The 17,332-nt window shown below is 36.0% G+C and overlaps 1 protein-coding gene across 4 annotated transcripts in view; it reads right to left on the minus strand.

Moving 5' to 3' along the window:
- The window catches only part of DYNC2H1 (dynein cytoplasmic 2 heavy chain 1), a 358,559-nt gene that overhangs the window by 103,241 nt on the left and 237,986 nt on the right, over positions 1-17,332 (minus strand). For all 4 annotated transcript variants that reach the window (XM_068554132.1, XM_068554131.1, XM_068554130.1 and 1 more), the window contains exon 82: positions 14,463-14,567. In XM_068554132.1, coding sequence (XP_068410233.1) covers positions 14,463-14,567 — 105 coding nt within the window. The remainder of the gene's footprint in view (positions 1-14,462; positions 14,568-17,332) is intronic.

Genomic DNA, 17,332 nt, shown 5'->3' on the forward strand with positions numbered 1-17,332 from the left:
GAGACTAAGGTAGTGTTAATGCTTGGAAATGGGCATTTCTTTCCTTCTGTTAGGCCTTTGGTGTGGGGTCTGTGTTAATTAAGTCAGGGTTTGGGCTAGATTTGAGGGTAGTTGTTGCTAGTTACCCTTAGTACATCACAGGTTTCAAATTCTTCTGCAGATACCTTTTATTTAGGTTGGGTCTGGTTTGACAGTGGGTTTTTATCCATGTCTCCACCCTCATGTTTAGGTCTTCTCTTTTTTCTGCACCTCAAAGGGTCTGTCTCTTGTGACTCTTAGCAGTAAGTAATAGTATAGTAATTACTATAAGTAATAAGTAAGTATAAGTAAACGTGCTACTTATTTTTTTCCAACATTTTATTTTGAAAATTTTCAAATATACAGAAAACTTGAAAAAATTATACAGTGAAGACCCATATACTCAACACTTAGATTTTACAATTAACATTTCACCGTATTTGCTTGTTACTTATTACTCAGTGTTTGCTAGCCCACTCTGGTGTTCTAATTAAGACTCAGTTTTAGGTAGATGCTGTATCCCTGGGTCTTAGAGAAGTGGGCTTCTCAGAGCCCCTTCCCCTGCCCCAGCTGTAGTTCTGGGCCTGGCAAAGATTCCTGCCCCTTCCCACAGGTACGGTGGATTTCTTCTGTTTGCTAATATGCCTCAGAGATGATCTGTCTGCACTTGATGATAACACTGCTAGCAGTGTAATCACTGCTACTTATTACTTGATGGTGGAGGAGAAGAGATGGCAGCATTCTTGCTGTCCTGATTAGGCTTCAGTCTTAGGTAGAAACTGCACCCACGGGTCTCAAGGATGTGGCCTTCTCATTGCTTCTGCTCCTCCAAACTGTGTAATTCAGGCATCGATTCATTCCCCTAACAGAGGAGTAGAGAGGTTTTTTTTTCTATTCCCTTCTCCTAGCTGCATCAAGTTTTCTTCAATACCCTAAGGGCAAGAGTGGTTTTTATCCTTGTTATTTTGTTTCTTTGTCTCTCCCCACAGCTTAAGGCTTTTGCTCCATAAAGCAGATAGGGACAGAGTTTCATGCCTCTCCTACCAAACTGACATGATTCCCTTCCCTCAGGCCACCAGCACAAAGGAAGTTTTCTAGGTACTCTCACCAGTTGGGGGTCCATGGAGAAAAAGCCTTTAAGAGGGTGAGAACTCACCCTGTATCTGTGGTCTTCATTTTCTAGCAGCCTGCACTTGGCCTTGACCAATTCATTAAGCTTAATTCCTACCAGTGCCTGGCTGCATCTGCTCCAGGTGGACAAACGCTTGTGTCTTGTAACCACCTGCAGGCACCTGTCTCTCCGTAGATTTCAGTTAGTTGTTCTGCTAATTCATCTCTCTGATAGGTTTAAGAAAAGTCATGTACTTGGTTTGGCTTCTTCTGTTGTTGTAAGAGTAGAAACAATGCTCTTTTCATCTCTCTCTATCCCGGAGGTTAACTTATTATTGATCCTTCTTTCACTCCAAGTACGGCCACAATCAAGAATAGATTTCTAACATTCCCGTTTATCTAATCCAATGAAAAGAGCACCTTTTTGGTCTCAGCATCTGAATATTCATCCAGGGAAGAAATCTGAGTGACTTTGCTGGTGTACCTTCACCAAGGAGATAAGAGTACTGTTTTCTGCTCAGTTTTGGTTCAAGTGGAGAAGGGATGTGAAAGAGATGAAGAAGAATGCCATTGTCATTAACAGTTCTATCAGAACCAAACAAAAAACTGAGACCTACTATTTCTTGAGTGCTATTTTAATTATTTCATATATCTGGGCAGACAAAAAATCAATATATGTCCCCTACAGAAGATACTGTCTCATCTTGGTAAACAAGGACACACACCAATGATAACAGTTTTGGACTTAATTGATTAAAGAACATGATTTTAAATATTAAACTTAATTATGTTTAGCTTTCATTTTCTCAAAAAAACTTCTAACAAAACAAGCTGTAGGAACTAGAACTTTTTTTTTAACTATAAAATGTAAAATTTCAAACATTCATAAATCTGAAATTGTAAGAGAGGTATAATTTCTGCTTTAAAGGTTTCTTAAGTAGAGCCTCATTTAGCTTAAGTTTAACGTGCTCTCATATACTCAAACTGGCTTAATTGCATAAGTTCTGTGCAAACATTTAAAAATATCATCTTTGTTTTTTTAAAGTTTATTTATTTATTTGTTTATTTTTGGCTGTGCTGGGTCTTCCGTTGCTGTGCGCGGGCTTTCTCTGGTTGCGGTGAGCGGCGGCTACTCTTCGTTGTGGTGGGTGGGCTTCTCTCTGCAGTGGCTTCTCTTGTTGTGGAGCACAGGCTCTAGGCACACAGGCTCAGTAGTTGTGGCACGCGGGCTTAGTTGCTCCGCGGCATGTGGGATCTTCCCGGACAGGGGCTCGAACCCGTGTCCCCTGCATTGGCAGGTGGATTCTTAACCACTGCACCACCAGGGAAGCCCCCTAAAAAAATCTTCTAATTCACTCAAAAATTTTCTTCAGCAATTAAAAGTGAAAAGTGCATACATTCATTGAGATACAAATTGGCAGGATACGTACTTAAATAACTAGAATATATGCTTCTATTTTATCCTTTATATTGCAGGGGGACTTTTTCATAATCTTTTTCCCCCACTAGACTGAATTCCTTCAGAACAGGGACTATTTTTATTCATCTCTACATTTCCAAAGCCTATTTTAGGACCAAGCTACATTGGAGGCAATTAATGTTGGATAGTTGAGCATATATAAAAGTAAAAAATATCAGAGGATCAATACAAACACTTCATGAAGAGGGTGAACTTTGGACAGGGTATTGAACAAAATATTTAAACAAGCAAAAAGTGGTGGCAAGGGCAGTTCCAACAGAAATGAGGTAAACAAAGGAACTTGGAAATGCATTTACCCAAAAAGCTAATAGAAACATTTTAAAGCATTTTGTTTACAAATAAACTGAAACAATATTTATGGTTGCTTTAAATGTAAAATATACCTTTAAAATCATAGCAATACTCAGTGTAAAGTACTAGGGTACAATCAGCAAACAGGTGTTGTTCTCTACCCTGAAGTAACTCACAATCCTGTAACAGAATACAGGAAAAAAACAGACTCCAGTCTCTTCCAACATTGATGTCTCCCTGAATCTTGTATTCACATTAAATTACCACATTTTCGCCTTTTCTTTTTAAGTTTTTTGGCTGAGACATAGGTTTTGGTCAGTGCTAAACTTCTAAATTAATCACCTCTATTCACTTGCACCACTTTTTCACCCACTGCCCTAACCCCTGCCTCCCCAAACACTGCGATTTTATTTCTACCCTCCAACCTTCTACCGGAAGAGGCTCTACAAAGTCTTGAAAACCTGGTCAAGGCCCATGACATTCTCAACTCTGATCAACATTTAGCACTTAGAACTCCTTCTCCACTCCACTTAAAACCATTGCCATACACTCCCATCACCCTGGAACTCTCCTTTAAAATTCTTCTGATTGTCTTATTTTCTAACTGCAGTTTACTCTTGCTAAAATCTTTCCAGCTCTAAACATATGTTAAATGTAGGTATTTCCCAGGGTTCTACCTTCAGGCACTCTTTCTTCCTGCTCTATCAATGTTCCCTAATAATCTCTCATTCCCATGGCTTCAACTCCAACAGATGTGTTGCTGTTTGTCAACCTCTTTTTAAATTAAATGTATACCTGAATTCTCTCCTGTGTTTATCTAGTCAACATTCCTACTAGACATTTTCAACTAGATATTACACGGACACCTCAAATAAATATTATTATTATTACAAATAATAAATATTATTCATTTACCCATTGAATTAACACATCAAGTTGATATCTTCCCCTCCCCACCATCAAAAATAAAACCCAAAGCTTCTTCCTTTTGACATTCACATTTTGACTAATGCAACAGCACCCATACAACATTTATAAGATAGTGGAAGAGTTTAAGGAAAAAGGGATAGTGTAATAGCTGATGTGGATGAAACACCTTATTGTGTATATACTGCAACAGATTAAAAAAAAAAATTGGGAGAGCGACTGACAGCATCATGGCAGTGTGCGTCATTCCTTTTTTCTCTCCTTTTTGATTTACAACTAATTGGACATCCCTAACTGAAAAAAGCACCTATGCACATCATACCAGGACACCTGAGAGATCTACACATATGTGCACCTGAAAGTGGGTGGACGCAGCAGAATGAGGGTAGTGGCTGTGGAGCTGGAGGTGGCAGAGGCATGTCCGGCAGCGGGACAGCACAACCTTTCTGGCAGAGGAGGTGGAGAGTGAAGTCAGTGAGTGGGGGTGTGCCTAGCCACACATTCTGCAGGAGGAGGGACTCACTGCTCTCTCTGAGGAGAGAGCGCAGTGACTGGGGGCAGAGAAGGAAAAGGGAGGTAGGCAGACAAAGAGATCTGAAGGAAAGCCTTTCCTGCTGTCTGCCCCTGGATTCTGGCCCTAGGACTTCTGAGACCCTCCAACGTGAAGATCCCCCTCCTGGGCCACGGGCACACCCAATGCCCCTAGTGCTAAGTACACACCTCCCCCAACTCTGTTGCCACGCTTTAAAATTTTTTTTGGCCAGGTTTTTGTTTTTTTTACACGTTCCTGTTCCGCACCTTAGCAGCAGTGAGTCATCTCCAATAAGAAAAAACAAAAACTTGTGCTATAGCGCCACCTTCTGGAAAACAAAAAAAGGCTCCTAATTATCAACCTATTGAGCTGTTAGAACCAAAGTAAACAAAGTCTTGCCTAAATGAGAAAGATGCTCACTATTTCAAATGTGATGGCAGAGGCACTTTTCATCACACACTTTGAAAAATCACAGTAACACACTATCACAGAAAGTGGCAATATTCCAGCAACCAAACCCAAAGACACGGAATATTGCAATCTAACTGATAAAGAATTAAAAATAGCTGTTATAAGGTAAAATAGATAGCTAGTGGGAAGCAGCTGCATAGCACAGGGAGATCAGCTCAGTGCTTTGTGACCACCTAGAGGGGTGGGATAGGGAGGGTGGGAGGGAGACGCAAGAGGGACGAGATATGGGGATATATGTATATGTATAACTGATTCACTTTGTTATAAAGCAGAAACTAACACACCATTGTAAAGCAATTATACTCCAATAAAGATGTTAAAAAAAAGTAGCTGTTATGAAGAAATTCAGTGAGCTACAGGAAAACCTAAAATGGCAATACAATGACTTTAGGAATAAAATTAATAAACAGAAGGAGTACTTTACCAAAGAGACTGAAATTTTAATAAAGAACCAAACAATATTATGCCAGCACAAAAACAGATACGTTTTTGTGTCTGTTTGTGTCACCAATGGAACAGAATAGAAAGCCCAGAATTAAATTCCACTATATACAGTCAACTAATATTTGACAAGGGAGCCAAGAATACCCAATGGGGAAAGAATAGCTCTTCAATAAATGGTGCCAGAAAAACTGGAGAAATACATGCAGAACAATGAAATTATGCCCCTATCTCATGTCACTCACAAAAATTAACTCAAAATGGATCAAAGACTTACACATAAGACCTGATACCATAAAACTCCTAGAAGAAAACACAGGGAAGAAGCAATGCCTTGGCAATGATTTTTTGAATATGACACCAAAAGGACAAACAACAAAAGCAAAAATCAACAAATGTGACTACATCAAACTCAAAAGTTTCTGCACAGCAAAACAAACAATTAACAAAATGAAAAGACAACTTACAGAAGGGGAGAAAATTTTTGCAAACCATATATCAGATAAGGGTTCTTTTTTTTGAAGTTTTGAATTTTATTTATTTTTTTATACAGCAGGTTCTTATTACTTATCCATTTTATACATGTTAATGTGTACATGTCAATCCCAATATCTCAATTCGTCACATCCCCCCACCCACCCCCCGCCACTTTCCCCCTTGGTGTCCATACGTTTGTTCTCTACATCTCTGTCTCAATTTCTGCTCTGCAAACTGGTTCATCTGTACCATTTTTCTAGGTTCTACATATATGCGTTAATATAAGAAATTCGTTTTTCTCGTTCTGACTTACTTCACTCTGTATGACAGTCTCTAGATCCATCCATGTCTCTACAAATGACCCAATTTCATTCCTTTTTATGGTTGAATAATATTCCATTGTATATATGTACCACATCTTGTTAATCCATTCATCTGTCGATGGGCATTTAGGTTGCTTCCATGTCTTGGCTATTGTAAACAGTGCTGCAATGAACACTGGGGTGCATGTGTCTTTCTGAATTACGGTTTTGTCTGGGTATATGCCCAGTAGTGGGATTGCTGGGTCATATGGTAATTCTATTTTTAGTTTTTTAAGGAACCTCCATACTGTTCTCCAGAGTGGCTCTATCAATTTACATTCCCACCAACAGTGCAAGACGGTTCCCTTTTTTCCACACCCTCTCCAGCATTTGTTGTTTGTAGATTTTCGGATTATGCGCATTCTAACTGGTGTGAGGTGATACCTCACTGTAGTTTTGATTTGCGTTTCTCTAATAATTAGTGATGTTGAGCAGCTTTGCATTTGCTTTTTGGCCATCTCTATGTCTTCTTTGGAGAAATGTCTATTTAGATCTTCTGCCCATGTTTGGATTGGGTTGTTTGTTTTTTTAATATTGAGCTGCATGAGCTGTTTATATATTTTGGAGATTAATCTTCTGTATGTTGATTCGTTTGCAAATATTTTCTCCCATTCTGAAGATTGTCTTTTCATATCGTTTGTAGTTTCCTTGGCTGTGCAAAAGCTTTTAAGTTTCATTAGGTCCCTTTGTTTATTTTTGGTTTTATTTCCATTACCCTAGGAGTTGGATCAAAAAAGATCTTGCTGTGATTTGTGTCAAAGAGTGTTCTTCCTATGTTTTCCTCTAAGAGTTTTATCATGTCCAGTCTTACATTTAGGTCTCTAAATCATTTTGAGTTTATTTTTGTGTATGGTGTTAGGGAGTGTTCTAATTTCATTCTTTTACATGTAGCTGTCCAGTTTTCCCAGCACCACTTATTGAAGAGGCTCTTTTCTCCACTGTATATCCTTTCCTCCTTTGTCATAGATTAGTTGACCATAGGTGCGTGGGTTTATCTCTGGGCTTTCTATCCTATTCCACTGATTTATATTTCTGTTTTTGTGCCAGTACCATATTTTCTTGATTACTGTAGCTTTGTAGTATAGTCTGAAGTCACGAGTCTGATTCCCCCAGCTCCATTTTTTTCCCTCAAGACCACTTTGGCTATTCGGGGTCTTCTGTGTCTCCATACAAATTTTAAGATTTTTTTCTTCTAGTTCTGTAAAAAATGCCATTGGTAATTTGATAGAGATTGCATTGAATCTGTAGATTGCTTTGGGTAGTATAGTCATTTTCACAATATTGAATCTTACAATCCAAGAACATGGTATACCTCTCCATCTGTTTGTATCATCTTTGATTTCTTTCATCAGTGTCTTACAGTTTTCTGCATACAGGTCTTTTGTTTCCCTAGGTAGGTTTATTCCTAGGTATTTTATTCTTTTTGTTGCAGTGGTAAATGGGAGTGTTTCCTTAATTTCTCTTTCAGATTTTTCATCATTAGTGTATAGGAATGCAAGAGATTTCTGTGCATTAATTTTGTATCCTGCTACTTTACCAAATTCATTGATTAGCTCCAGTAGTTTTCTGGTAGTATATTTAGGATTCTCTATGTATAGTATCATGTCATCCTCAAACAGTGACAGCTTTACTTCTTCTTTTCCAATTTGGATTTCTTTTATTTCTTTTTCTTCTCTGATTGCTGTGGCTAAAACTTCCAAAACAGTGTTGAATAATAGTGATGAGAGTGGGCAACCTTGTCTTGCTCCTGATCTTAGTGGAAATGGTTTGTTTTTCACCATTGAGAACGATGTTGGCTGTGGGTTTGTTGTATATGGCCTTTATTATGTTGAGGTAGGTTCCCTCTATGCCCACTTTCTGGAGAGTTTTTATCATAAATGGGTGAATTTTGTCACAAGATTTTTCTGCATCTATTGAGATGATCATATGGTTTTTAGTCTTCAGTTTGTTAATATGGTGTATGACACTGATTGACTTGTGTATACTGAAGAATCCTTGCATCCCTGGGATAAATCCCACTTGATCATGGTGTATGATACTTTTAATGTGTTGTTGGATTCTGTTTGCTAGTATTTTATTGAGGATTTTTGCATCTATATTCATGAGTGATATTGGTCTGTAATTTTCTTTTTTTGTAGTATCTTTGTCCGGTTTTGGGATCAGGGTGATGGTGGCCTCATAGAATGAGTTTGGGAGTGTTCTTTCCTCTGCAATATTTTGGAAGAGTTTGAGAAGGATGGGTGTTAGCTCTTCTCTAAATATTTGATAGAATTCACCTGTGAAGCCACCTGGTCCTGTACTTTTGTTTGTTGGAAGATTTTCAATCACGGTTTCAATTTCATTACTTGTGATTGGTCTGTTCATATTTTCTATTTCTTCCTGGTTCAGTCTTGGAAGGTTATACCTTTCTAAGAATTTGTCCATTTCCTCCATGTTGTCCATTTCTTGGGCATAGAGTTGCTTGTAGTAGTCTCTTAGGATGCTTTGTATTTCTGCGGTGTCTCTTGTAACTTCTCGTTTTTCAGTTCTAATTTTATTGATTTGGGTTCTCTCCCTCTTTTTCTTGATGAGTCTGGCTAAAGGTATGTCAATTTTATTTATCTTCTCAAAGAACCAGCTTTTAGTTTTATTGATCTTTTTGCTATTGTTTTCTTTGTTTCTATTTCATTTACTTCTGCTCTGATCTCTATGATTTCCTTCCTTCTACTAACTTTGGGTTTTGTTTGTTCTTCTTTCTCTAGTTCCTTTAGGTGTAATGTTAGATTGTTTATTTGAGATGTTTGTGGTTTCTTGAGGTAGGATTGTATTGCTATAATCTTCCCTCTTAGAACTGCTTTTGCTGCATCCCATAGGTTTTGGATCATTGTGTTTTCATTGTCATTTGCCTCTAGGTATTTTTTCATTTCTTCTTTGATTTCTTCAGTGATCTCTTAGCTATTTAGTAACGTATAGTTTAGCTTACATGTTTTTGTGTTTTTTACGTTTTTTTCCCTGTGATTTCTAATCTCATCGCATTGCGGTCAGAAAAGATGCTTGTCATGATTTCAATTTTCTTAAATTTACTGAGGATTGATTTGTGACCCAAGATGTGATCTATCCTGGAGAATGTTCCGTGCGCACTTGAGAAGAAAGTGTAATCTGCTGTTTTTGGATGGAATGTCCTATAAATATGAATTGAATCTATCTGGTCTATTGTGTCATTTAAAGCTTCTGTTTCCTTATTTATTTTCATTTTGGATGATCTGTCCATTGGTGTAAGTGAGGTGTTAAAGTCCCCCATTATTATTGTGTTACTGTCGATTTCCTCTTTTATAGCTGTTAGCAGTTGCCTTGTGTATTGAGGTGCTCCTATGTTGGGTGCATATATATTTATAATTGTTATATCTTCTTCTTGGATTGATCCCTTGATCATTATGCAGTGTCCTTCCTTGTCTCTTGTAACATTCTTTATTTTAAAGTCTATTTTATCTGATATGAGTATTGCTACTCCAGCTTTCTTTTGATTTCCATTTGCATGGAATATCTTTTTCCATCCCCTCACTTTCAGTCTGTATGTGTCCCTAGGTCTAAAGTGGGTCTCTTGTAGACAGCATATGTATGAGTCTTGTTTTTTTATCCATTCAGCAAGCCTGTGTCTTTTGGTTGGAGCATTTAATCCATTCACGTTTAAGGTAATTATCGATATGTATGTTCCTATGACCATTTTCTTAATTGTTTTGGGTTTGTTTTTGTACGTCCTTTTCTTCTCTTGTGTTTCCCACTTAGAGAAGTTCCTTTAGCATTTGTTGTAAAGCTGGTTTGGTGGTGCTGAATTCTCTTAGCTTTTGCTTGTCTGTAAAGCTTTTGATTTCTCCATCAAATCTGAATGAGATCCTTTGTAGGTAGTGTAATGTTCGTTGTAGGTTCTTCCCTTTCATCACTTTAAATATGCCATGCCACTCCCTTCTGGCTTGTAGAGTTTCTGTTGAGAAATCAGCTGTTAACCTTATGGGAGTTCCCTTGTATGTTATTTGTCTTTTTCCCCTTGCTGCTTTCTATAATTTTTCTTTGTCTTTAACTTTTGCCAGTTTGATTACTATGTGTCTCGGCATGGTTCTCCTTGGGTTTATCCTGTATGGGACTCTCTTCACTTCCAGTACTTGGGTGGCTATTTCCTTTCCCATGTTAGGTAAGTTTTTGACTATAATCTCTTCAAATATTTTCTCGGGTCCTTTCTCTCTCTCTTGTCCTTCCAGGGCCCCTATAATGCAAATGTTGTTGCGTTTAATGTTGTCCCAGAGGTCTCTTAGGCTGTCTTCATTTCTTTTCATTCTCTTTTCTTTGTTCTGCAGCAGTGAACTCCACCATTCTGTCTTCCAGGTCACTTATCCGTTCTTCTGCCTCAGTTGTTCTGCTATTGATTCCTTCTAGTGTATTTTTCATTTCAGTTATTGTATTGTTCATATCTGTTTGTTTTTTCTTTAATTCTTCTAGGTCTTTGTTAAACATTTCTTGCATCTTCTCAATCTTTGCCTTCATTCTTTTTCCGAGGTCCTGGATCATCTTCACTATCATTATTCTGAATTCTTTTTCTGGAAGGTTGCCTATCTCCACTTCATTTAGTTGTCTTTCTAGGGTTTTATCTTGTTCCTTCATCTGGTACATAGCCCTCTGCCTTTTCTTCTTGTCTATATTTCTGTGAATGTGGTTTTTGTTCCACAGGCTGCAGGATTGTAGTTCTTCTTGCTTCTGTCTGCCTTCTGGTGGATGAGGCTCTCTAACCAGATAAGGGGTTAACATCCAAAATATATAAAGAGTCAGTCAACTTAATCACAAAAAAAACCAATTAAAAAATGGGCAGAAGAACAAAAAAGACATTTCTCTGAAGAGTACATCAAAATGGCCAATAGATATGTGAAAAGATGCTCAACATCAGTAATCATCAGAGAAATGCAAATGCAAACCACAATGAGGTATCACCTCATACCTGTCATAATGGCTATTATCAAAAGACAAAAAATAACAAGTGTTGGCAAGGATGTTGAGAAAGGGGAACCTTCGTGCACTGTTGGTGGGAGTGTGAATTGGTGCAGCCACTATGGAAAACAGTATGGGATTTCCTCAAAAAATTAAAAATAGATCTATAATATGACCTAGAAATTCTACTTCTAGGTATATACCCAAAGGAAATGAAAACAGGATTTCAACAAGATATAAGCACTCCCATGATGATCGCTGCATTATTCCCAATAGCCAAGTGACCATTAAGTGACCATTAATGAAGAATGGATAAAAAAGATATAGGATATATACACTATGGAATATTATTTAGCCACGAGAAAGGAGAATATCCTTCCATTTGTGACAACATAGATGGACCTTAAGCACATTATGCTATGTGAGATAAGTCAAAGAAAGTCAAGTATTGAATCTAAAAAGTTAAACATGTAAAAAACAGAGAGTAAAGTGATGGTTACCAGGGGATGGGGGTGGCAGAGATAAGAGTGATTGTGTTTAAGGGTACAAACTTAAAACAAGCAGTAATAAGCCATAAAGATCTAATGCACAGTATAATGAATATAAGCAATAATACTGTACTATAAATACATAATGTGATAAATATCACATCAGCAAACAAACAAACAAACAAAAAGCTGACTCACAGCACCGAACGTAAGTATCATTAACACTATAGTAAACACCAATTGTGGTATCTGCCTAGTATGGATGCACTCAATTAATTTTAAAATGCCAAATCATCAAATACCTGCTTCAACATCAGTTACACATTCCTGAACTTGTATATGATCAATAATATTTTTTTTTGAAATCTACTCAGTGTCATTCAGACTGCTTCATATCTGAACATTCACTTTCAAAGAAGGCCAAGCATTCTAAGTGTGGCTCCAAATGTGACTTGGAGTGAAAAGCTCTAAATATAGAAATTTTATCAGTTTATATATAAATGTTTATAATTATGAAAAAGAAATGTTGCAGTAATTGATGCACACTGAAAGCTGCTTAAGTATAAAAACTAAAATAAAGAACTGTTAAACAGTTAAGTAAATTAACAGTAACATAGACTGACAGTTAAAATATAAATATTAAGAGAGTATGTATCACCAAAAAACTTTAAGGAAGAACATGTTATCCTCCTTTCATCTAATAAATATTTATAAAAATTTAAATACTAAGGTAAGAAAAAATAGCAGAGATTAGATCACAGTAAAATAACTTTTAGAGAGTTCTTTGGTATACTAACTAGAAAAACTAAAAGGTAAAAATGAAGCCTGGGTTGTCTCAGGACTATCTGGGAAAATGAGATTGGAGTCTGTCTTCCTACAGTACTACTTTCCTAGAAACTACAGAGGTAAGATAAATGTAGAATGTTTGTCTGCCTAGTTTGCTATGAAACCCCTGATCCCTGGGATTCCACTTAGACTGATGAGCTTCATGTTAGCATAGCATGCAAGCCCTGTACCTATGTGACTAAAATGTAATAGAAGATTTGTGGGAAACTAAGGCTATGACTTAGTGCCATGACGGTCCTCTCAGTCTGGGCTCTTATCAATGGCAGCCATACATGGCCCAGGAGCAAAAGAAGGTAAACATATACGTGGTTGGTGGGCCTCTCCATAAGATGAAGATGCTCAGTATTCTGTATTTTTTATCTTATATCCTTCTCAGAAGTCTCTAAGGCCTATCCTATCTATCCTAGGTTACTATTTTCCCTTCATTAGACATTTGATCCAAGCTGGGCTAAAGGAGATTCTCTCAGAAGCTGAATGATACTGATATTAGAAGTTGTGAAAGCCATGTTAATAACAGGACTTTCAAGACAGACTCTTGAATTTCTTTTGATAAGATTCCCGTAGTAAATACTCTTCTTGAATTCTGTGAAATAACCTTTTATTCTTTTAATGACCTTTTAATTGTTTTAACCTTTTTTGCTTAAGCATTGTTGTAAAATTATACACAAACACATATACAACACAAGTACACACAAAGGTACATATGCAATTCTTATATGTTATTGATGGGGTTATTGAAAAATAACTATCTCAGGTCAACAAAAAGCATGGAGGGAAAAGAATAGAGTGTAATCATATACGTTATGAAGCTAAGGGACACGTAGGAGTTTCATTCCTACATGGGAGTATCTGACTTAACACTTTGCATGAGAAAGGGAAAAGGAATTAGAGAGCATCTTCAGCTAGCATAGACGAAGAGGTTGTTAAGATCTTATTTGTTCCAGAAAACATTTATACTTACTTACACATTATGCAAATGAGCATATATTTATATACTCAAACATCTTTTTTACAAAGATGTGAGAATGAACATTAAAATTCCACAATGAACAATTTAGTGAATAATAGGAGAGAAAAAATTTAGTGAATAATGAGAAAACCAATTTTATAAATGTTGGCTAAAATAGCGAAAAGTATAAAACAGTACAGCTAAATAAGGTAATGTAATCTAGATAGGATGCCTGTAAATTACCAAAAGTAAACTTTTAAGAGCTATAAGAATCTTCCATACACTGACCCACAATGAACCTTATTTAACAGTTCACAATTTGGTGCACGTACTTAGCAGTATATTTATGCCTGAGGAGCAGTTGTAGCACATGGTGCAGAGGCCATGTCTTTACTCAGACACACAATTTAAATACTGGTTCTGCCTTTTACTGGCTCTGTGATCTTGGGTAAATAACTTAACTCTCTCCATTTCAGTTTCCTCAGGTACTGAGAGGAAAAGTATAGATCTTACCTCATAGAGTTTATAAAGACTAAAGTTTCTGAGTATAAGGTATTTAAAACACTTTCAGGCACACAGTTAAAGGTCAATAAATGTTAGCTCTTAATTATTTGGTCTCAATAGAAGCTAGAATATACAGTGTTCATGGCTAATGTTTTTCTATGTCTCAGTAATGAAAAAATCCATATTTCCCTCAATGTTCTACAACATTCAGTCATGAGTAATATCATATGAAATATTAAATATTTATCTTTTATGCAAATTATATCTCTATATCTGATATTTGTTATGATAATATCAAATTTAGTGACATATTCAATTGCATAAATTAAATAAGTACCCTTAATAAGATAAATCACAGGAGTAAAACCAATATATTTTGGATAAAATTGATAGTGTTCAGTGTTATTTTACTAATTTTAACAAATGTATTAAGATAGAACTATTTGGCTCATTTAAAATTTATTTAAGGTAAGACTGGAATCTATTGTATTAAATAAAATTAAAGAATTAAATAAAAGCATGTGGATCTGTAGTATTAAATAAAATGCAATGTTTCTTTTAGGCTCAGTAGCAACATTTTTTCTAAAACATATATCTTTTTTTACGTTACCTGAGAACTGATCATACGCTGAGATGAACGAGCAATATTGGCAGGTAGACCAAAGAAACTAGGTTTGTCATCCTCTGGAAGTTTTTCAATGACGGCACGATAGTCCTAAACACAAAGAATTAAAAAAGTTTTTCAATAAAGATTAAACGTACAACCACCGAAATCAGAAAGAACCAGAATATCGTGAAGTATTAAATGATTAATTATTCATGTGACATTGTCTAGGTAAATCTCACTTTCAGTCTGTATAGCATTAACTCAGTTATCTAATGGAAATATTCTTTGTCATTACTTCTTCATACTTAAATTATTTGATACTACACTTTCTTATCCTATACTTCTCACATTCAGAGGGGAATTGATTAAAACAAACATATTTGAGTAACTATGCCTACTATGTGCAGTTATTTTTCCTGTAACCTACCAAAGACTAATCTGCAGAGTGTAGCTCTGTTTATAATGAGATAAATATTCCAACAATCTTTTCTTTTAAACTTATAGAACTCCCAGAAACCTATACTCACACAGTCTGATATACAAGAACTGCTTTGTAAATTGCTTTATTATAAAGCAATTCCACAGTTAGTCTTCGCTGGTGAGGTGTCATGAAATGTATCGAAAATCCTATCATTTCATCCCAAGAATTACTGTAAGCACTGCGAAGGCTTGATTTGCCAAGCACTCATCTGAACAGTTTTCACTTCAGATTCTAGATGGGAAACTAAGTGTAGATCAAGAGGATTTATTCAGTTTGGCTGAAAGATGGGAATTGTTTTGTTTGTTTTCATGAGGAGACGAGTTATTTTAAGGCAGGTATTGTAAATATATGCATCTAAACTATTCTTGATGAAATAGGAGAAACTGTTTTTGGTGAAGGAGACTCATGTTCTGCCCCCACCCCCATCATCCTTTCTCATCCTTCGCAGCTGCCTCTGCAGTATTTCCAAGACACAGGTCCTGGGCTTCCTGGAGTTTACTCCAGGAAGTATGTCAAAGTTTGGAAAGACATATTGTTCTTTGAAATTTTTCCTCTCCTATATCTCAGTAAACTTCCTTAAGGTTTTCAATCACAATGTAGATATGCATAAATACATATGTATGTATATGTGAGTGTATGCTTGTATATATCCATGCATATGTGTGTGTGTGTTTCTCATCTCCTGGGAAACTTCCGGCTTCCTCCTTCTATCTAACTCAATTAAACAGAAAGCTAAACATTGACTCTTGTAAATCATCTTATAATTTTTTTAATTTTTCTATTTTTTATTTTTCTTTTTTTTTAGATGGAAAAAAATCTCCCATCTAAAAAAAATCTCCCATTCCAGATTTTCATGTGCCTCACGGCATGCGGGATCTTAGTATCCCGACCAGGATCAAACCCATGCCCCCCGCAGTGGAAGCACAGAGTTCCAACCACTGGACCACCAGGGAATTCCTATAATCATCTTATAATTCTAAAGCTATTATTCTTCGTATTTATACACTTTATTCATTTTTAAATGTCTGAGAAATTTTCGCATCTAGTCTGGCTAGAGTCTTCTCTCTACCTAGGACTATACACTGACATGTTTCCTAAATAGTAGACTACTAATTATCCAAACTGATTTATCCTCATTTGGACACAAAAGAATATATACCAAATGATACCCTTTACATGAAGTACAAACACAGGCAAAACTAACACAGGCTGTTAGAAGTTAAGCTAATGTATCCTTTGTTGGGGAGGTAGTAACTAGAAGGGAACTTGAGGAGGACTTCTGGGGAGCTGAAAATGTTCTGTTTCTTGATCGCAGTGCTGGTGGCACTCATATGTTCAATGTATAAAAATGCACTGCATTGTACATTTATGATGTACACTTTTCTGTATATATTTTATTTTTCAATTTAAGCTTCAAACAATAGAGATGAAAGACTTCTCATGGTACACTATCTGAAATAAATATATAATAAATAACTATGTGATATTTCTGTTTTCTCATTCACTCTAAGGTTCTCCCAATAAAAAGTAAACTCCACAGTGCATCAAGAGATCCACAAAGTCTGGAACAGCGTTATCACAGAGCAAATGTTCAATGTGTATTATTGAATGAATGAGTAAGTGAATGAAAGATACTGAAAAACAAAATCAATGGAATACTTAATAACAAAATAGATAAGATATTCAATAGAGTAATATGTTTAATACTGGTTTTTAAGCTTTGTTTTCTGACTTATATCACTAAAACAAAGGAATTTTCTTGAAAAATATTTGAATAAGAGAAAAAGGCACAATACTGATAGAACTATATAATTGAATACATATATTTTGTAACTCATGAAGAAATGTATAATTTTAATACTCTGTGTAATGAAAACGTTATTTGGGCATTCACACAAATACAAATTTGTGGCAAAATAAACTAGAATTGAAATCTTTGGGCTACATTTTGTACTATTTTCTGGAAAAGATTATTGCATTCTAGGAGGCTTTTATATGATGACTCAAAGCAAAAAACTACAGCTGGATAAAATAAATACACATAAACAAAAATGTTGCTATGAAAGCTAGATAAAGTGAATCTCTCTTGTATATTTAGAACTTCTTTAAATTTATAAGCCAGAGTATGAAGATAGATATTTGTTAAATAATATTTGCTTTCTTTCAAATTTAATGTATCAGAGTACTCTCATAACTATGAAGAAGTAGCATATTCTCCCATTCCAGATCTTCACGGCAGCCCTACAATGTAAAAATTTTCCTTGGCCACCCCCTTCATGATTTACCTATTTACTATATCCTATTATCATCAATCAGTGATCATTAAGTATCCAAAAGTAATAGGATACTTAACTAGAGTTTAGAGAATCAGGCTGCATACTGGCATAATAAA

The sequence above is a fragment of the Eschrichtius robustus genome, chromosome 11, assembly GCF_028021215.1.
Source record: "Eschrichtius robustus isolate mEscRob2 chromosome 11, mEscRob2.pri, whole genome shotgun sequence".
Taxonomy (NCBI): Eukaryota; Metazoa; Chordata; class Mammalia; order Artiodactyla; family Eschrichtiidae; genus Eschrichtius; species Eschrichtius robustus.